Consider the following 20,616-nt stretch of genomic DNA (forward strand, 5'->3'; position numbering starts at 1 on the left):
GAGGTGGGCGGCAGGCCACCAGGGGTGTGCCTTGGGTGTTGGCCTGCTGCCACTGGCTTGCTGTGGGCAACCTTGTTCATCGGCTGTGGAGGCACATGGCAGGTGTGGTGATTCCGAGACCTGTCCCTCCACCCCTGCCCTGGAGTCTCTTCTCGCGTGCCCTTCTCACAGGTCAGTCTGCTCTTTGTGGCCCAGGACGGGTGCTCCGGTGCCAGGCTCTTCGCTGGGCTCCCAGGGCGGCAGGAGAGGAAAGGGCCCCTGGGGGAAGGCGCTGGGAGGGTGGGAGCAGGACGGGGGTGGACAGAGGTTGGTGGCCCAGCCTGGGGATCCCGCAGCCCGGGGTCTAGACCACAGGCTCCCTTCCGACGCCACTGCAAGAAGGCTAGACCCCCGGATAATTGAAGCAGAACTTTATTCCTCTTGGCTGGGGAAGAGAACTTGTGGGGGTGGCGCACAGGACCCCCACCCTTCACTCCTCCTGGGACCAAAGAAGGTATCTGCTCGCCTCTCTCCTTTGCCCAAGTGGAGGCAGTGAGCGCAGCGCAGGGCAGGGGCGGCTGCAGTGACAGGGCGGCCAGCATGGGCCAGGGCCCCAGGGCTGAGGAGGAGGGTCGGCTGGGGTGGGCGCAGGGTGGGGGCAGTCTGGTCCTGGGAGGTGCCGGCCAGGCCGGCGCTGGGCTCAGGGCACCAGGACGCGGTAGGGGCTGCCTGGCACATGCTCTTCGCCCCACTTGACCACCAGCGTGTACTCGCCCTTGTCCTTGAGCAGGTAGGAGACACTGTAGAGCCGGCTGCCCATGTGCTTCACCAGGATCTCCTCACAGGGCGTGCGGGGGCCATGCACCCCCACCAGCAGCATGTTGTTGCCTGGGGCAGGAAGCGTCCTGTGTTGGATCGGCGCCACCCCGTGCAATCCCCTCTCCCCTTGCCGCCCCTCCCGCCAGGCCAGCCCCGGAGACCCGTCGCCCCCACAGCTTCCCCTAGCCAGGGAAGGTGGCTCTAGGACTGACCTGCCCCTGGCGTTCCCGGGCCACATGCAGCCCGCCCTGTGCTGGCCCTCCTTCTGGAAGGGCTGGCGCCAGGGCGTGGGCACGTACCTGCTCTGCTGCAGTCCACTGTGAAGCTGCTCTTCTGGCCCGCGTAGGCCTTGCTCAGCCCCAGGCCCTTGGCCAGCACCTTGCTGGCATCAGTGGGGCCTGGACCTGCGGGCCCGTGCTGCGGGGCCCCAGCAGCCTTAGTCAGGGAGTCCACAAACACTGACGATGTCTCGTGGAGGCTGTGGTTGCTGACGAGACGCGGCCCTGCAGGGGAGCAGGCGACAGTAAGAGGTAGCCAGAATGCCAGGTTGGGGCGGGCACTGCCGTCTGCTGCTCAGCTACCTGTCACTTTGGCCTTGAAGGGGCTGCCCCCGATGTGGTAGGGACCACCATACTTGATGGAGATGAGGTAGCTGCCGGGTGCCATGGGGGTGTAGGTGACGCGGTAGCCCTCAGGGCACTCTTGGCAGTCCATCTTCACCTTGGAGGGCCCATCAATGGTCACCGACAAGGCGCCGGCTCCTGCGTTGCTTGTGTTCACGATGAACTCAGCTGGGCTCCCTGCAGGCACGAGAGGTCAGGCAAAGCTGGCATGGCCCGTTTCCCCACCCCCACCCTACCTCAGCGCAGCCTCGTCGCCTCCACGCGCCTCCTGCTGCTGCTGACAACTTGCAGGAGGCCCTAAGCACAGCGTCCACCCACCAGAAGTGAGGGCTGACCCACCTGTGACACCGCCTTCCAGGCCTGCTCCGTAAGCAGACACCAGGCCTGGGTCCCCTCCGTGCCCAGGCTCCCCAACTCGGATCTTGAAGGGGCTTCCAGGAATGTGGGTGCCGTTGAATTTGACGTCAATCAGGTAGACGCCATTCTCGCGTGGAATAAAGCGCACAGCATACTTATCTGGGGAGCACAGGGGCCGGCTGTGAGCGTGGGGTGCCTCGGCGGCTGTGGGTGCACCCAAGAGCTGTCGCTGCCCAGCAGCGTGAGCCCAGCACATCCACACAGCCTGCTCTGCTGCTTCTGGTGCCTCGCTGGGCTCCCCACTCCACAGCATGGACCTGAGTCCTAAGGCGGGGTGCCTCGGGTGCCCAGTGGCCTGCTCCCAGGGCTCACTGGGCCTGGGCCCTTTCGTGAGCAGGATACTTTCAGAAAGGCTGCCATGCAGGCCGCACTCCCTGCACGAGCTGCGGCTCAGAGGCAGGCAGCGCTCGCTAGAGGCCACACTGGGGACGAACAGTACTTGCCAGTGAGATTCCTGAGACAGCCAACAGTCCCCAGCTCCCGCCCCAGCTGCCCCAGCACTGTCCGACTGTCCGGCGCGGGGCGAGGCGGGGGCGGGGCAGCCCATGGGCGACTTTGCAGAAGCTGCCCTTTCTGCCCAGCCGGCCCTCTGTGGCAGGGGTCCCGAGCTTGGGAATGGCGACCTGGCCACGGGAGCCCCACCATTTCGGTCCTGTCTCAACTGCTGACAAATACTGGAGCTTCCTTTTGTCTTCTCAGCCTGCTTCCAGCCAGCAGGGCCAGAGCCTCACCTTGGTCGATCTCTGTGACATAGCATTCCTCCAGGGCTCCCGAGGGGCTGTGCACCTTGGCATCGATCGCCCCCTTGGCCCCGTTCAGGCTGACTGCAAAAGAGGCTGGCTGGTTGACCTTTAGCCCTGACTCCTGAAACACAGCAGACACGGTCAGACAGAGCCCGGAGCTGGCAGGGGGGGCAGGAGCCCCAGGGGTCGCACTTACCCATCGGCGTCCGGCTCGGTTTAAAGAGGGAGAGCCATGGCCTCAAGGGGCAGCAAGCTCCAGGCACGCGCCCCGCCCCCACCCAGTCACACAGCGGGCAGCGGGCAGCCCCCTGCGGGCAGCACCAAGCCTGGCAGGCTGTCCCTCTTTAAACCTCGGCCCTGTGCTCAAGCGGCACAGGCTTCTGTTCAAAGCCTTTAGACCTGAGACACGAGAAAAACTCCACGCGGTGGGCAGGGGTGTTCCCTGCCAACCCAAGCGTGGGCTGCTCCCGGCCAGAGCAGAGACCCGGTGCCCGAGCCGGGCCAGGCAGGTCAACTTGACGCAGGCCAGGCCTGCTCTGTGCGGCATCTCTAGTCTGGCCAGGCCCAGGAGCCCAGGCGAGCGGTTTCTCTCGGTGCCTCACCTGAAGACTAGAAACAGTAAGGCGGCGGGCGTCGCCAGACGGAGATGCCACGGGCACCACGAAGGGACTGTCAGGGATGTGCTCCTCGTTGAACTTGACTGAGACCTCGTAGTCACCTGGGCAGGGAGAGAGCAGGGAGGCCTACCGCTCGGCGTCTGAGCCCTCCGCCTCCCCCAAATAGCCAGGGTGACCTTGGGACCTCACAGTGGACGTGGGGGCAGTCCGTGTGGCCGCCCCCGGGCAGCTAACACCCGCACCTAGGCGCCCCTCTGAGCCATGCCAAGCTCCTGGTACCTGGCTCCTGGACCACATAGGCCACGCCACAGGAGCCATCCTTGCGGTCCTCGAAGGAGATCTCAGCCTTGCTGGGGCCTTCGACAGCAATGGCCAGGCCCCCGGCACCAGCTTCCCTGGTCCAGATGCTGAATTCAGCTGTAGGAGAGCATCGTGGGCATCATGGAGAGCCATGCCCATCCCAGCGTACGAGCCGCTGGGACTTGCCCCCCAGAAGAGCTGCCTACCTGGCAGTCCAGCTTCGGCCCTCTCTAGGCCGGGGCCCCCGGCCCGAACTTTATGGGCTCCCCCTTCTCCCAGGGGCCCCACGGTGAACTGGAAGGGGCTCCCGGGCACGTGCTGGCCCTTGTACTTGACGCTGACCGTGTGCACGCCCATCTCGGCGGGCACGAAGCGGATGCAGTGGGTATGGTTCTCCCCTTCCACGATCTCAGCCTCGTGAGTTTTGCCCGAGGGGCTGGTCACCTGAGCTGTCATGTCCTGGATGCTGATTTCTGCAGGTGGGAAGGCAGCCTGGTGAGCAGGAGCCCTGGCCCCACCCCCTGCTCAGGACCCTTTCCCGGCTCCCCAACCCCCTACCAGGGATCTTCAGGCTGAGGTCACAATGACTGCCCACGTTGGCCACGGAAGGCGCCCGCCGGCGGCGCGTGATGCTCTCTTTCACTCGGCCCTCGCCCGTCACCTTCACCGAGAAGGGGCTGCCTGTGGAAAGGAAGCACGCCCACGATCCCCACGGTCACGTTCAGCAGGTAGGCCCCGGTGAGCGACGAGAAGGGCCATAGCCCTGGGGTGCATGGGGCGGCCCTCACCAGGCACGTGCTGGTCGGCGAACTTGATGTTGATGATGTAGTTTCCAGGCTCTGTGGGGCAGTAGGTGACCCTGCACGTGCCGTCCTCCAGGTCTTCCGTGTTGATGTCCACCTTGCTGGGGCCCTCGATGGACAGACTGAGCCCACCATAGCCTGTAGGAGGGACTCCCCTGAGCCAGAGGCCAAGCCTAGTGGGTTCCACATGGCGGGTGGGCCGCCACTGCCTACCTGCGTCACGGGTGTCGATGATAAACTCAGCTGGCTCGAAGGTGTGGCCTTCCTGAAGGCCCCGGCCTGAGACCCGCACCCGGCTGGCGTCCCCGATCTCTGACTGGCTGATCACCACCGGGATCGGGCTGCTGGCCACGTGCTGGCCGTTCTTCTTCACGTGGACGAGGTGCTCCCCTGTCTCTTTGGGCACGAATGAGATCCCTAGGCACAGGCGGGGCTGTCAGCCTGGGACAGGGCCGCCCCACCCGTCCTTTCTCTCCAGAGGCCTCCTCCCTCAGCCTCTTACCCACGTGGCCATTGCGCAGCCGCTTCAGCAGACACGGTTCCTCCCGGCCCGAAGGCGGCACCACCGTGGCCGTCAACAGGCTCAGGTCTGTCTCTGAGATGTTGATGGGGATGTCAGCGGCCGAGCCCACCTTGAGGTGGGACATGCGCATCGAATCATCACCTGGTGTGGGATGGTCACTGAGTGCCTCGGCCGAGGTGGTGCCGCCCCGCCGGCCGGCTGCCCTCACTGCTGGCGGGCACCCACCTGTGATCCTGGCCGTGAAGGGGCTGCCCGGGACATGCTGCTCATTGTACCTGACCAGAATGCTGTAGTCGCCGGGCAGCACGGGCAGGTACGAGACGCTGCAGGTGCCGTCCTGGTTGTCCGTGCAGCTGATTTCCGCTTTGGACGGGCCCTCGATGGCTAGGGACAAGCCCCCTGGGGGAGGTGGGGATGAGGGTGGGAGCAGCACTGAGGAGGCCCGCTGCATACGGGGCGTCCCGGGGTACCCCACAGCGGCTAGGAGACTACGGCTGCTGTTTACCCTCTCCTGCGTCCTTGGTGTTGACAGTGAACACAGCAGGCTTATTCACCACGCCATGGGTCAGCCCAGGCCCGTAGGCGGTGACGTGGCCGCAGTTGACGTAGTCCACGTAGAACTGCAGAGGGCTTCCTGGGGCAGGAAGAGCAGCCGCGGGGGGTTGGGACCCTGCCCCGCTCAGCTCGCTGCCCTGCCCTGGGGCCCCAGGCACACGGCGCCTGCTCACCTGGGATGTGCATGTTGTCATAGCGGATGTCCATCTCGTGCAGGCCGGCCTCACTGGGCGCGTAGCGCACAGTGACGGTGCCATCCTTGTTGTCGGTGATGGCTGGCTGTGCCACCTTGCCCGAGGGCATACGCACCTCCCCTGCAGGGCAGCAGGGCGGCAGTCAGGGCGGCTGCTGGCACACCCGGCCTCTGGCACTGCAGCTCCTTGGCAGCCCCTACTCACCAGTGATCTCGCCCTTCTTGATGGTAAAGGGGATGACGAGGTCGAAGGGCCTCAGGCTGCTCACGTCCAGCCCGTTGACTCCCACCAGGGGTCGCTCTGGGGCCTGCAGTGAGGACAGGAGGTCCAGTGAGGGGTGGGAAGCCGGAGGTTCTCCGCAAACTTGGCAGCATGGGGCCTCTGGGGACATCCAGCTGCCGGGGCAAGGCCATACCCAGGTCTGCTGGCCGGCTGGGGTATAGGTGTACTGTGGGGCCAGCTGCTGTGGCCTCAGCGGGGGCTGCGCTGTGGGCTGGTCCCCGGCCAGAGCCTGTGGAGCAACACGCACGAGCTGAGACCCCAGGGACCAGGGAGGCAGGCCGGTCCCGCAGTCCCCTCACCGCCAGCCCCTCTCACCGTCACTTGGAAGGGGCTGTTGGGCACGTGCTCGCCGCCAAAGCGCACGCAAATGACATATTTGCCCGGCTGGGGAGCCGTGTAGAAGATGTCAAAGGTGCCATCCTCGTTCTCCACCACGTCCACGTCCACCTCGGAGCCGTCAGGCGTGCACACGGTGCAGGTCACCTTGCCCTTGCCTGCTGCCTTGGCATCCACGGTGATCACCGTCTCTTCCCCAATCTGGATGGTAGGGCCGATGCCAGCACCTGGGGGGGCAGGGCAGGTCCCCCAAGGAGGGGACGGCGTGTGAGCTGGGGGCGCCGGCGGCTCCCATCCTGCTGCCCGCCTACGCCTCTTGCTGCCGCCACCAAGCACAGCCAGGCCTCCTTCCCACCCCCAAGCTGGGCTGGCGAGTGGTTCTCAGAAGGCAGGGAAGGTTCTCCTGAGCCCCCTCGAGCCAGGGAGTCACATCTGGTGGGCCCCTGCATGAGAAAGGCCCCAGGGTGGCGTCTGGGAGGAAGGGCCTGGGAGCCCACGAGGCACTGCTGCTGTCAGGGCGAGTATCCACTGCCCGTCCCCTGGCAGCTCGGCTCAGCTGGCACGTGCACGGCGCCAACCAGCAGCATCACGCCGGTGCGGCCCACTGCCGCCCTCAGCCCTGCGCCCAGCCCTGACCCTCCCTGCATGGGCGGGTGTGGTGAGGCAGGGTCCTGCTGCAGGGTGGGGGAGCGTGACACTGGCCTCCCACCCCAGGCCCAAAGGGAAACGGAATCTCCTGACCCCTGAGAAGGCTCATTGAACCAGACGCTCACGGTGAGGGGCAGCCGGCGCGGCCGGCGCAGGCAGGCAGAGCAGAAGCGGAGGGTTAGCGCCGAGCAGCGCAGCAGGCAGTGCAGCACGGGGAGGGGACGGAGGCCCAAGCCACAGCCACCACCGCTAGGTTGCGAGGGCACAGGGTGCCGGATGGGGAGGGACAGTGACGTTACAATTGGGCTGTGCGGCCTGGCACGAGTGTTTCCTGCAGCCCGGCCCCGCCAGGGCAGCAGCTGGAGACCAAACCCACGCAGGGCTACGCTCCAGCCTCTCTGCTACTCCTGCCACTGCGCTCCCCTATTGGCCGTGCTTCAGCCTCGGTGGGTGCGGCCTGAGTGCCCACTGCTCCCCCCAGCCCCACCCCTGTGCCCCAGCTTGGAGCCTGGACCCGCCCCCACCGCGCTAACAGCCAGCCTGGGCCTCGGCCTCAGGTCCTCCCTACACTCCCTTGGCCCCAGCTCTGGCCGTTCCACCCTCAGAACACCCGCACTCTGGCCTGCCTCCCAAGGCCCAGAGGGACCAGCGTGGCCCCTTCAGCACGCCCCAGAGGGACTGCTGTTTCCACTGGGCTCTGTCCATACTACACACAGGCGCCAGGTAGAGAACATGCTTCAGCCACGCCTCATCCCTGCCCTGGCACTCTCGCCTGCCCAGGCCCCACAGCCTACACTGCCTCACAGGCCTGCAGGCTTGCGACTAGTCGCTGCATCTTAATGGTGTCCCTGGCTGAGGCTGGCCCCTCTCTGTGCCCAGTTAGGGGCCCTCTGAATAACGTCACTGCTGGGAATGGGTGGGGAAGGGAGGCAGGGAGAGTGGGTGGGCCACCAAGCGCACTTTGGGGCTCTGAGGCTGGGCCGGGCCCCGCCATGCTGGCCGTCCAAGCAGTCGATGCGGCGCTACAGCCCGCCAGCCCCCCTCCCCCACGCCCCCACCCCCGGCTCTGCTCATGCAGCCCGCACCCTCCCCCCCCACCCCGGGCCCAGAACAGAGGCCTCTGGGAGGTGGGGCTGGGCTCTGTGGGTCCAGCCAAGGCTGGGGGCTCCCACTGGTCTAGGGAGACCCCGCCCCCTTGGCCCACGCAGGAGCTCTTGACATGGAAGGAGGAAGCGAGAAGGAAGGGGCTGCTGCCTGCTCCCAGGGGCTTCCCTGTGGTGCCAAGATCCCCAGACCCCAAAGCCCCCAGTGGGATGCCTCTCAGGACACACCTCACCCCAGGCCCTCGGCTGCACCCCCACTCCTCAGACAGGGAAACAGCCCCAGAGAGGGGACGGGCCAAAGCACTCGTGCTCACTCCAGAGCCCTCCCTGGGCTTAGCCCTGCAGCCCCCTCGGTCCCTGCCAAGAGCTGCAGCTGGAACTGCCCTAGGAATCAGCGCAGGGGAGGAAAGGAAGCCGCCCTCTGGGCAGGAGGGCACTGGGAGTGCCCCAGCAAGCAGCTTACCTAGCCCGTGACCTCCGAGTGACACTGAGGTGAGAGGGCAGAGAGCAAGGAGAAAGGTCACGTGAGTCGCGCGAGGGCGGCCCCACCCCCACACGCCGCCCCAAGCAGCGAGCCCTGCACACAGGTGACGCCCCAGCCCGGCCGCGCCGCCGGCGGGCGGGCTCACCTGTGACCGTGCACTTGCTGGCGTCCCCAGTGGGCACGGCCCGGACTCGGTACGGGGAGAAGGGGATCTCGTCGCCGCCGTACTTGATGAGGATGGTGTAGCGGCCTGTCACGTCGGGCACATAGGCCACGGTGTACGTGCCATCCTGGTTGTCCTGAATGTGTGTCTTCTTGGGCTTGCCCTCAGGGTCCTGCGGCAGAGCGCAGGGCAGGTGGTTGGCAGGCCCGGACCCGCAGGCCCTCCGAGGTGCGAGGCAAGCTGCTTGGCGGCCATGGCCCCGAGTGGCGGCCGAAAGCCCAGTGCTCCTCCGCGTGACCACAGGCAGGGCTTCGTCTCGAATGCACACTGTGCCAGCACCCACCCTCTGCACCAGGCTGCCCCAGCACTCGGAGACGCTGCCGGGAAGCCTTGGGCCCCAGCCCTGCAGGCACTGCCAGCTACGGCAGCGATGGTCGCTGAGACAGGGGTGGGGTGGTGAGACAGTGCCCGTCACCACCAGCCAGAGGAGGAGGGCCTGGCCCACTGGCACGGCTCCTGAGAGGGACCCCACCCCGACGGACCCTGCCTGTCCATGCTCCCACCCGGGCCTGCAGCGCCCACCGTGATCTGTACGGCCAGCAGCCCCTCGCCCGCATCCTTCGCGTCGATGGTGAACTCCACGGGCAGACTGGCGGGCACGCCGGTGGTGTTGAGCCCAGGGCCACTGGCCTTCACCTTGCTGGCATCGTGCGTAGGCAGCACTTTGACCTTGAAGGGGCTGTTGGGCCAAGGTGTCGTGAGTAGTTGGCCAGCAAGGATCCAGGCGCCCTGCCCTGTCCCCCGGCCCCTGGCAGGGGGCACCACCGCTTACCTCCGGGGCACCTCCTCCTCTCCATACAGCACGGAGATGCTGTAGGGGCCCTCGCGGCTGGGCACGTAGTTGACCGTCTGGGTGCCATCGGCGTTGTCCACCACATCCACTGGTTCCACCAGGCCTGGCCCAGGGCCCGACACCCAGCCTCAGCCAACTCCTGGGCCCTCAGCCCCACCGCACTACACGGCTGGGCTCGGTGGCGTGCCCAGCCTCCATGCAGGACTGGCCCTCCCTGCCCTCGCCTGCCAGCTCCCAGCACCGGGCCTGAGGCCTCTGGCACAGACACTAGCCTCAGACCCTGCCCCCCATCCTCTGGCCTCCTGTCTCCACTCTCGCCTGAGGCTTCTCTCATGGTTGGCCTGCGTGTGACCCCGGCCCACACCTGCTGCAGTCTCCTCTCCTGGCCCTTACCTTTGGGCCCCTGCACTTTGACCTGCAGCGGGGCCACACCCGCCTTGCTTGTGTCCACTTGAAAGGACTGAGGGAGGTTGGCACGGACCATGCCGGGGCTCAGGCCCGGCCCAGAGCACTTGACCTTGGATGCATCTGTCACGTCATGCACCGGCACCTTGAAGGGGCTGCCTGTGGTGCGGGCACAGGGATGGCAGCCGTGTGAGAGCAGCGGGAGAGCAGGTGGGCCCGGCCGGCCCCAGCCCGCCTGCCTGCTCACCTGGCACTTGGTGGCCTCCATAGGTGACGTTGAGGCTGTACGTGCCAGCCTCGTAGGGGACGTACTCGACCGAGCAGCTGCCGTCCTTGTTGTCCATGCAGGCCATCTTGGCCTCAGAGGGCCCCTCCACAGCCAGCCCCAGGCCCCCGGTGCCAGCTCCCCTGTGCAGACGGATCGCCAGTCAGTCCCTGGGGGGCCGAGGCCCACCGTGGCCCACCCTGCAGGTACCCCTCACCTGGTCTCCACTGTAAACTTGTTGGGCTTGTTAGTGGTGCCACTCTGGATGCCCGGGCCATGAACACGCACTCGGGAAGGGTCACAGCCCTCGCTTACGGGCACCTGGAAGGGGCTGCTGGGCACAGGGCTGCCGTCGTAGGTGACGTCCACGGAGTGGAGTCCTGGGGGGGGGGACGGGCGAGCTGAGGCAGAGTCCGGCCAGCCTGCCGGCCCTGCCCCGGCGCCCGGACGCACAGCACGCACCCTGCTCGTACGGCGTGTACTCCACTTGGTACGTGCCGTCGCCGCAGTCCCGCACATAGGTCTCAGTCAGGTTGCCTGAAGGGTTGGCCACACGAGCCTTGACGTGTGGCCCTCCAGTCTGGGTCAGAGCCCGCGCGTCCACGCTGAACTCAGTAGTGGCCTCTCGGAAGACACCTGCGGGGCATGGGGAGAAGAGGTGGGGCTCCAGGTGCCCCGGCCCCTCCTCTGTGTCCCATGGTGGTCCCTCACCTTGGCCCTCGATCCCTGGTCCATAGCACTGGACCCCCGAGGTGTCCACCGCAGGCTCCACCTGCAGCTTGCTGGGGAAGTTGGGCACAGGCTGGCCCCCGTACTTGATGGTGACCGTGTAGGCGCCTGGGCACAGGGGGATGTAGGTGATGGTGTGCGTGCCATCACCGTGGTCCTGGATGTGCACCTCGGCGGGCAGGCCCGCCTCCGAGCGGATCTCGATGGTCAGCTCCGCGCTGCCTGCACTCGAGCAGTCCACGTGGAACTGGCCGGCCTCGCCAGCAGTGGCCCGCTCCAGCCCAGGGCCTGAGCACTTGACCTTGGAGGCATCAAAGCAGGGAACCACGTGGGCCTTGAACGGGGAGCCGGGGATGTGAGCGTCGGCGAAAAGAATGTTGATGTTGTAGTCCCCGGGCTCCGCGGGCACATAGGACACTGAGCAGGTGCCGTCCCCGTTGTCCGAGCACTCGAGCTGGGCCTCGCAGGGGCCTTCCACCGTCAGGCCCAGGCCGCCTGTGCCAGCACCCTTGGTGTCGATGGTGAAGCAGGCGGGCGAGCCGGCACTGCCCCCCTGCAGCCCTGGCCCAAAAGCCTTCACCTGAGGGAGGTGGGGCCTGATCAGGAGCCACGCCCCATGCCGGCCCTGACCCCAGCCCCACCTGCCTCTACCTCCTCTCCAGCCGGAGTCCCTCCCCCGCCAGAGTGGGGGAGCAGGAAGCAGGTCTGGGGCTGATAAGGGCAGAGAGGACGAAGGGGGAGTGCCAGGCCAGAAGACGGGGGCGCCCCCCGCCAATTACCTTGCTTGGCTTGGTGGGCGGCACGGCCTCCAGAGGAAAGGGGCTGCCGGGGACAGGCACGCCATCGTAGGTCACCTCGACCTCATAGGGCCCTGCTTCTCGGGGCACGAAGCGCACCACGCTGTTGTCCGCCCCCAGGCCTGGCTCCACTTTGCAGGGCACTGTTGCACCCGAGGGGCCCACAATCTTGGAGGCCACTTTGCCGTGGCCACCAGCACCCTTTGACTTGACTGTGAACTCCTGGTCTTTGCCAGCGTCCACCTCTGTTGAGATGAAGAAAGGAGGCAGAGAGGGAGGCGGTGCCCATCTCAGTCCGCCCCGGTGTCCTTGGTAACGGTGATGAGGGCCCCAACTACTTACTGTCGCCCAGGCCGGAAACCTTGATCTTGCTGAGATCCAGGCTTGGAGACACACCCACTGAGAAGGGACTCTTGGGAATAGGGTCCCCTCCGTAGGTGACATTTATGCCCATGGGGCCCTGGGGGCACAGTCAGAGAAGACTGGGTCATGCTTCCTGTGCCTGGCCGCCCTGCCCTGCCCGGCGCTGCCCTGCGTGGGCATGGGGGGCATCGGAAACACTCCGCACACCTGGGTCACCCACATAAGCTCCGCCGGCTGCGAAACGAGGGGGCAGGAAGCCTGGGAGCAGACCGCCCAGCCCGCCATGCGAGGAGGCCCAAGGCTCTGAAGGCGTGGCGGGAGATGCGGCCGGGAGGGTACCTGCTGCACAGGCGTGTACTTGACGGTGTACGTGTTGTCGTGGTGGTCGATGATGTCCACGTCTCGCACCACGTCACCCTTGGCCAGCCCTGAGAACTGCGCGTCCAGTTTGCCTTTGCCAGCGGCCTTGGCGTTGACCGTGAAGTGGGTGGGTTTGCCAAGCTCAACACCTGAGGAGACAGGCCCTCTGACCATGCGGGGCACCCCACCGGGAGCCCCCGTGTGGCTTTCTCACCCGCTGCAGGGTGCTTGGACTCACCAGTGCGGCTAAGGCCAGGGCCCTCAGCCTTCACCTTGCTGGCGTCATGGGAAGGCTCCACCTTGACCCGGATGGGGCTGGTGGGAGTGGCCTGCAGAGGGTGGAGAGGGGGCTAGGAGGGAGCACCCGAGCGCCTAGCGGGTCGGGGCTGGAAGCAGCAGCACCTACCTGGTCCGCAAAGAGGACCATGATGGTGTAGCTGCCAGCGCCGCGAGGCGTGTACTTGACCGTGAAGGTGTCGTTGTCATTGCGGATGATGTCGAAGTCGATGTCGGCCTCAGCAGGGCCCACCACGCCAGGGGCACATTTGATGCCAATGCTGACGTCACCTGTGGCCAGGCAGGGAGCAGCAGCTGGGACCCGGCGTGGCCCGCCCGCCGCAGCCCACCCGCCTGCCCACCCGCCCGCCCGGGGCGCAGGCTCACCCTGGCCAGCCTCTGTGCAGTCCACGGTGAAATAGGTCGGCTCGTGGGCCTTGAGGCCTGTCTTGGCCACTCCGGGGCCATACACCTTGACCTTGTTCGGGTGGCTGCCAGCCCCCACGCTCACCTGCAGGGCGGGGACACATGTGAGGTGGTGAGCAGCCTGCGGCGGTGTGGACTTGTCCCTCGTCCGTTGCCCAGGCAAGGACCCCAGCCAGGGAAGCGACCTCAGCTGGCCACCCACAGCCAGAGCACAGCGTGCCCGCAAGCCACGAACGGCTGCGTGCACTTAAGTGGCACCTCCAAGCCGTTCGCCGCACAAGGGCCAGCCCAGGGCGCAAGGCAGTGGAAGCCGAGAAATGCACGGCGGGGTCGCGGGTGTCTGCCCCTCCGGACCACACGGGAAACAGATCAAGGCCAGGGAGGAGGACACAGGGCGGAGAGCTTTCTTCCGGGGACAAGGCGCGCAGCTGAGCCTCAGACAGTGCTGGCGCCCGCCAGGCTAGACAAGTGAAAGGTCAGCCGAGCGGCGGCAGCTCTTATCTGACGGGGACACAGGAACGAAGCCAGGGCCCTGGGGCCCAGGCTCAAGGCGCTCACCCGGAAGGGGCTGTTGGGGATGCTGACGCCGCCCCAGGACACGGCCGCCGTGTGCTTCACGGGCTTCCTGGGCACATAGGAGCAGCTGTAGGTGCCGTTGCCGTTGTCCTGGACAGTGGCCTCCACGGGGCAACCCTCATTGTCCTGGAGGGCGGGGAGGTGGTGGGGGTCAGCATCTGGGTCAGGCACTGCCCACCACACCCCCAGTCACAGACATGCCTACCTGGACCTGCACCCGCAGAGGGGCCTTCCCGCCGAGCTTGGCGTCCACCGTGAACTCCGCGGGCTTACCGACGGCCACGCCCGTCTTCTCCAATCCGGGCCCGCGGGCCTTCACCTGATGGGGACCAAGAACGGAGTGGGGCAGGGGCCCGGAGCAGCCTCAGCCTGGCTGACAGGGTGGCACCCACTCCTTCAGGAGTCAGGGCAGGCCAGGGGCATGCGCCCTTTACCCGGTCTGGGTGGAAGTCGGGGGGCGCGTCACGGATGTCGGCCATGAAGGGGCTGAGGTGGATGTCCTCGCTGTTGCACAGCACGTGGACTGCATACTCGCCAGGCTCCTGGGGCCAGTAGCGCACGTCGCAGGAGCCGTCGCCCTTGTCGTCACACTCGATCTTGGCCTGGGACGGGCCCTCCACGGAGAAGCCTGACAACAACCGCTAGCGCCGTCAGCCCTGGGGAGCCTCGGGGCGCATGGCCCCCAGTGCCCACCACGGCCCCAGCTCACCCAGAGTGCCCACGTCGTCCCCGATGGCCTCCACCACGAAGTCCGCCGACTTGCCCACGACGCCGCCCTCCAGCCCAGGGCCCCAGGCCCGCACCTTCTGATCGCCACACTCGGTCCCAACCTTCACCTCAAAGGGACTGCACGCGGGAGAGACAGGTGGGTCACTGAAGCACCGATCTGGGTGCAGGGAGCTGGGGAAGGGCGCTGTTGGGGATTTCACCTGCGCCCGATATTCTGGCCACCCCACGTGATGGTGACAATGTAGGTGCCAGGGGCCATGGGGTGATACTCAAAGCCATAGACGCCATCGCCCAGGTCTTTCTGCTTCACACGCTCCTCGCCCTCTGCCAGACAAGGGAGAACCTCAGCCTGCCTGCAGCACCCAGGGGCCGCCACCCACGCCTGCCAGAGGGTAACTCACTGGGCCCCTTCACGGTGACCTTCAGCTCCCCGCTGCCGGCACCCTTCGTGTACACCTTGAAGTCGGCTGTCTCCTTCACCCGCACACCCTTGGGCTGGAGGCCCCGGCCGACAGCCCGGCAGGCACCCGGGTTACAGGCTGTGGGCAGAGGCCAGCTGAGCACCGCAGACCTGGGCCTGTCCCCTCCCCTCCCCCAAGGCCAGCTGTCAGGCGTCGAGGACCCCCAGAACTGGGCCCACCAGGATGGCGAGGGACACACGAGAACAGGAAGTGCCCACGACCCCTTGAGCTGTGGCCCCGGCCGACGGGAACAGGCCCGTCACGCCTGCCCCCTCGGCCCCCGCCCCCAGGACGAAGAAGACAGATCCAAGTACCGTAGACCTGCAGGCAGAGCGGACAGCAGCAGGACTCTAGACAGCGGGAGCAGCTTCCGAAGGTGAGAGCGTGGAGAGGAGGCGAGAGAGGCGAGAGCAGGAGGAGGGGCCCGGTGGGGAAGGCGGACTCGCCCTCGCGGTGGGAGCAGAGACCCCGGCCCCGCCCCTCGGGGTGGCTCCGGCGGCAGCACCCCGTGGGGCCAGCCTACCTTGGCCGACAGTGACCGTGTAGGGGCTGCGTGGGATGGGCACCCCGGCGAACGTGACGTGCACCGTGTGGGCGCCCTCCGTGGCGGGCTGGTAGCTACAGCGGTACGTGCTGTCGCCCCGGGCCTCCAGCTGTGGCTCCACAGTGCCCTTCTGCCCCGATGGGTCCTGGATCACGACCTCCACCTCCCCTGTGCCGGCGCCTGCCGAAGGCCCCACGCCCGTCAGCTCCTGGAGCCCCCCGCACAGACCCTCAGCCTGGGGCTCTACCCCCCGACCTGCCAGGCCTCGGCCCCACCTGCCGTGAAGATCTCAAAGTAGGTGGTCTTGTTGGCGATGTTGCCGCTGGGCTCCAAGCCGGGGCCCTGGGCAGTCACTTTGCTGGCATCGCCCTGAGACTTGTCTACATATACCTCGAAGGGGCTCTTGGCAATGTGCTGGCCGGCAAAGAGCACGGTGACCTGTCCCCAAGGGGCAGACTGTGAGCGTGAGGTTACAGCTGGCCCCTGGGCTCTAGCGACTGCCCGTCAGGTAAAGGCTCACCTTGTGAGTCCCCGTGACCTCGGGAACATACCACACAGAGAAGGTCCGGTTCTTGTCATTGTTGGCTGTCACCTTGGCCTGTGAGGAAGAGTCCATGAGCCTTGGCCAGGAGCCAGCCCCCTAGCGCCCCCAACACCTGCCAGGGGCCCCACCTCCTCCTGGTGGCCAGCCGGGTCCTCCACATACACCAGCACCTCCCCCTGGCCAGCGCTTCTGGTCTCCACTGTGAACTCCGCCCGCTTCTTCACCATATTGCCGGTGGGCTCGATGCCTATGGCGGGGATGGTGGTGAAAAAAAGCCACAGTCGTCAGGGCCACACTTAGGCCCTCCCTCTCTTCAGAAGCCCTCTGCAGGCTCAGCCCGCACCCCCAGCGGGCACATTCAGAACCAGGTGAGCCAGTTGGGTGCACGGAGCCTGCCTGGGCCGCTGCCACACGCCAGCTGTGGGGCAGGCCTGGGCCTGTTTTCTGGAGTCTGCCAGGTCCTTGCTCCAGTGTGACATCCTGGCTGGGGTGGTCCCTACTTACAGCACAGGGGCCGGGTCCTCCCTGGACTCCCCAGCTGGGCTGTGCGGCACAGCAAGGAACACACCCCGACCCAGCCTGCGGCTCTTCAGGCCATCTGAGGACCTGACCGTGTGGCGGGGGAGCCCTGTGATCCCCAAGTCCAGAGCCGTCCCGCAGCCCAGGCTCCCTCACCTGGCCCGTAGGCCCGGGCCTTCTTCGGGTTTAGTTTGGGCCGCAGAGGGGCTCCTGGCTTCAGCTTGGCCTTGGGGAACTGGGACAGGTAGGTCATGACAGAGTGCTCATCCACATTGGGGTCCACGATCTCCTCAGGGGTGATCACCTGTCACAGACAGAAAGCAGGAGCTGTGTGGCCTCCTGGGCTCAGATGCCTGACCTGTGCCAACCCGAGCAGGCAGGTGGGCCCTACCTGGGGGATGCCCAGCCAGTCGTCTGCCTGCTGCATGGCTTCCCGCGCGTTGTTCACAGGCTTGCTGGCATCCCAGGAGTCCCAGTCAGGACACAGGCCTGCCAGGCAGGGCGGGCGTTGAGTCCAAGCACGTGGGACCCCCATGGGCTATCCCCCCCACCCACGAGGCCCCGACCCTCACCCGGGGCACAGCTGTCGACTAGCGCGCCCAGGGCCCTGCCGCTCTGCCAGTCCCGACTGAAGTTGGTGATGGGCAGCTGGGGCAGTTTGTTCTGGATCCAGCCCAGCAGCCTCTGCTTGGGGGTCTGCTTCTTGGCCTCCTCGTCCTCCTCCTCGTCCCACATGGGCATGGAGATGGAGTAGTGCAGGATCAGGGTCCAGATGAGGCCCAGGATCAACTTCAGGTTCCCATCCACGATGGCCTTGCTGTCTGCGCGGGAGGGGTGGCAGCGCTGGGCAGGCAGCAGCCGCCCCAAGTGTCCAGAGCGTTTGCACACACTCAGGCTTGGGGCGTCTGTCACTCCCAGGCAGCGGGGGGCGCGTGGGGGGGGCCGGGGAGGAGGACGAGGTCCCCTCTGGGCTGGGGCGAGGCGCGGGTCTGGCCCTCTCTGCCCAGGGATTCCGTGGAGGTGGAGGTGCCCGGTGAGGTTCCAGCCGTGGCCGACTTCTGGGGGAGGGGCGCCCCAGAGACCCACGGTAACAATTGGATGCGGGGAAGGGACCCTGCCGCCCCCCCCCACTCCCTCCCCCACCCCCGGCAGGAGGGCCAGGCTACCGGGGCCTCCCCCAAGGGGGGCTCTGGGGAGCAGGGAGGGCGAAGGCTTTCCAGCTGCCCCGGCGGGGACCCAGCACCCGCGGCCAGGGGTCTCCAGGGAAACAGGCGGGGGCGGCCACAGCCCCCAGGCCGCAAGAGTGGGGGGCCGGGGAGAGGAAGAGGAAGGCCAGCTGGCGGGGCGGTTGGGAAATACAACTGCCGCCCAGGGTGGGGGGCGGGGCTGGGGGCTGAGGGCGTGAGGCCCGAGGCAGAGGCAGGGGAAGTGGAGGGCGTTGGGCAAGGACCCTTTGGGTGGAGGGTGCGAGCCCCACCCCGCACTTCCTTAGCGGCCCCCCAGGGCCGCGCCCGGAGTTGGGCAGAAGCTGCAGGCCCGGTGCAGGGAGGGGCGGGGAGCCCCAGGAACCTCGGGGCCGCCTGGTCCTGACTCACCGCCCCCGGGACGGCCTGCCCATCATGCCAGGATGCATGACGGCAGGACACGCTGTGGGCCCCCCACCCCGCCCGCCCGAGGAGGAGGGGGAGGGGGAGGAGGAGGAGGAGTGGGAGTGGGGTGGGGCCAGGGAGCCCCGGAGGGGTCCAGCCTGGCAGGGGGCGGAGGCCCGGGGGGGCGGCCAGCTCCGCCACCCTCCTCGCCACCTAACCACCTAACGGGGCGGCGGGCTCGCCCGCGGGGGAAGTGGTTAGGGCGGGCACCCTGCACCCGGTGGGTGGGACCCGGCTCTGGGCCCCTTCTGGGCTCTGTCTCCTCTAGGGCTGGGGCCGGCTTTCTAGGAGCTCGCCCGTGGGTGCCTGGTCACCCAGAGAAGACGCTCAAGGAAGCGCGGGCGGGGGTCCACGGGGGAGACGGGCGGCCACCCCAAAGGCCCTCCGGGGCCCCGCGGGCAGCGCCCCCAAGGCAGAGCGGCCTCCCAGTCCCCAGCCTGGGCTTGGGAGGGCCCCGGTGCCTCGCACTATCGCCAGGTGGCAGCAGGGAGGGCAGAGGGGGGTTCCCGGGTAGGGGTGCTTGGAAGGTTCGGAGAAGACCCCGACAGGCCCCCCACCGCCGCCGCCAAACTCCGGCGTCCAGCGTGTGGGCCCTCTGGAGGACGACGGGGCCTGAGCCCACCCCGAGGAGCCGGGCAAGATCAGGCTCAGCAGCCATGGTGGGGTGGGCCGAGCCCTCCCCCTGGTCCAGGAGAGGCCAACCCAGGCCCCCCCATGCCCCTCACAAAAGAGGGAAGGAAGAACCAGAGCCTGGGCTGGAGATGGCCTGGTAGGTGGCCCCGCCCCACCCCACCCCCTTTCCCCAGCGTGAGCCAGTCTGCCCCCTCCCTCCCTTAATCATTGCAGCTTTCCAACATTTTTTTGCCTTATATGGCAAAGCTCTGGGAACTAGGCCTGCTCCAGCCAGCTCACAAGGGGAGTAAGGAGGAGGGAGGGAGGGAGGAGGAGACCCCCCCCCAAGATAGCTGGGGTGTGGCCTGCCTCCCCACATCCGCTTGCCCCTCTCCCAGCCTCAAAGATGACTCAGCTTGGCTAGATGGAGGCTGGGGCTGAGGGGGTGGGCCTCTGCATCCACAGGCATCCAGGAGAAAGAGGGGGCCCATGGGACCTGCCCTCTGCATGCTTGGGGTCACCTGAGTCTGGGTCCCTCACTTTGTGGGACTCAGCACTGGTGACTGTGCAGGGTCAATCCAGAAGAAAAGCCAGCTCAGGCCCCTCCTCTCTGGGTGGCACAATACCCTCAAGTCCCCAGCCCCGCTACACACTGAGAGTGCAGCCAGTCTGGAGCAGGCCTGGGATGTGGCAGTAGGCCCAACCAGTGCGAGCCTCCGCACGCTGGTGACAGGGACAGCAGCTGTCCAGAGCCCGGTGCGCGCCATAGAACCTCTAGACACGGGAGCCCGGCCCACGTGTAAGTGGCAGTCTGGCGCTGGAGGAACGGTCAGCTGGCGTCCAGTCCAGCTAGGTCCCTTTGCCAGCCCCACAGAGGCAGCCAAGGCCCCCCTTGCTGACTCTTCTCTCTGCCCACTCCCAAGTTCTGAGGGGTGAGCTAAAGAGTGGGGGCTGGAGCCCTGTCCAGTGGGGAGCGTCCGTTCCAGGTAGGGCCAGAAAAGCCGGGAGTCCCAGACAATGGGCGGCACAGGGTCCAGGGCTGTCTAGGAGGCGCGGGGCGACCTAGGCCCACAAGCCCTCGTCTAGCTAAGGCAAGGGTTGGCGGGCCCAGCAGCGCGCGGAGGGATGGGGCGCCGGGCACAGGGCCAGGGCCTGGCGGGTGCCCACTCCCCACCCCCAGACCCTGTCCATCGCGAGCGCAGCGGCAGGGGCGCGGCTTGCGGAGGATGTGAGCTCAGCCTGGGCGCGGGCCAGCCGGGCGCGGCGGTGAGGACGCTTAGCGGTCCACACACCCGCTGCCGGCCAGCGCGCCTTTGTTCTCGAGGCCCGCGCGGAGCCCTGCGGCCCAGGGACCAGGGGCAGCGGCGCGACTGCAGGGCAGCTGGGAGGGGTCGGTTGGGGGGAGGGCGCGGGCCCCGCCCTCTGCCTCCCGCGGCCCGGGGCCTCACCTATGGACACGAGCTTGATGCTCTCGCGGTCCAGGAACTCGAGCGCCACCGACACGTTCTCCAGCTGCATCTGGCGGAAGGTGGGCCTCTGGTTGTGCTTGCGGTGCATCTTCTTCTGGCTGAGCACCTCGAGCAGCGCGATGAGCCGCAGCCCGTCGCTCAGGTCCGTCTGCAGGTTGGCGATGCGCTTGCTCACGCACTTGAGGTGCTCGTTGCACCAGCGCGTGAACGTGTTCTGCTGGATCTTCTTCCACGGCGCGTCCTCCGCCAGGTCCTTCTCGGTGGCCGGCATCTCGGCGTCTCGGGTGTCGGCGCCGCCACCCGGAGCCGCGCCCGCCGCGCTCTGGGCCGCCCGGGAGTGGGAGCTACTCATTTTGAGGCGCGAGGAGCCGGGGGGCGGTGCTGCAGCCTGAGCGAGGGGACGGCCCTTTAATTAAAGTTGCAGGCACCTCGGCGCGCGCAGCGCGATGC

The 20,616-nt window shown here is 67.2% G+C and overlaps 1 protein-coding gene across 2 annotated transcripts; it reads right to left on the reverse strand.

Moving 5' to 3' along the window:
- Positions 1-393: 393 nt before the first annotated feature.
- On the reverse strand, positions 394-20,576 carry FLNA (filamin A, alpha). 2 transcript variants are annotated; one of them, XM_004695230.2, is made up of 47 exons: positions 20,146-20,576; positions 17,009-17,257; positions 16,828-16,925; positions 16,593-16,740; positions 16,046-16,164; positions 15,894-15,971; positions 15,649-15,811; positions 15,353-15,553; positions 14,770-14,907; positions 14,569-14,692; positions 14,349-14,485; positions 14,074-14,267; positions 13,845-13,958; positions 13,622-13,765; positions 13,025-13,148; positions 12,768-12,928; positions 12,600-12,690; positions 12,341-12,510; positions 11,981-12,098; positions 11,621-11,883; positions 10,824-11,421; positions 10,575-10,748; positions 10,330-10,492; positions 10,095-10,255; positions 9,836-10,006; positions 9,422-9,545; positions 9,172-9,328; positions 8,572-8,761; positions 8,406-8,429; positions 6,171-6,418; positions 5,989-6,084; positions 5,778-5,880; positions 5,553-5,693; positions 5,330-5,458; positions 5,050-5,223; positions 4,804-4,965; positions 4,515-4,718; positions 4,287-4,439; positions 4,057-4,179; positions 3,705-3,971; positions 3,478-3,615; positions 3,184-3,299; positions 2,570-2,702; positions 1,761-1,937; positions 1,380-1,598; positions 1,098-1,301; positions 394-867 (listed from the first exon to the last, which is right to left on the reverse strand). In XM_004695230.2, exons 1-47 carry the CDS (start codon positions 20,516-20,518, stop codon positions 680-682), a joined length of 7,944 nt encoding a protein of 2,647 aa, XP_004695287.1. In that variant the 5' UTR covers positions 20,519-20,576; the 3' UTR covers positions 394-679. The 2 variants fall into 2 exon arrangements, with proteins under 2 accessions (XP_004695287.1, XP_004695289.1); XM_004695232.2 differs by lacking the exon at positions 8,406-8,429.
- Between the last annotated feature and the right edge of the window lie 40 nt (positions 20,577-20,616).

The sequence above is a fragment of the Condylura cristata genome, unplaced genomic scaffold, assembly GCF_000260355.1.
Source record: "Condylura cristata isolate star-nosed mole 26May11 unplaced genomic scaffold, ConCri1.0 scaffold00057, whole genome shotgun sequence".
Taxonomy (NCBI): Eukaryota; Metazoa; Chordata; class Mammalia; order Eulipotyphla; family Talpidae; genus Condylura; species Condylura cristata.

Bases quoted from the DNA above. Each gene is read 5' to 3' on its own strand.
- FLNA (XM_004695230.2), bottom strand. From the start codon at position 20,518: ATGAGTAGCTCCCACTCCCGGGCGGCCCAGAGCGCGGCGGGCGCGGCT. The intron at 4,180-4,286 runs GTGAGGGCCGCC...TCCTTTCCACAG, and splicing joins CGCCGACCAGCACGTGCCTG to GCAGCCCCTTCTCGGTGAAG. The intron at 1,599-1,760 runs GTGGGTCAGCCC...TCGTGCCTGCAG, and splicing joins CCTGGAAGGCGGTGTCACAG to GGAGCCCAGCTGAGTTCATC.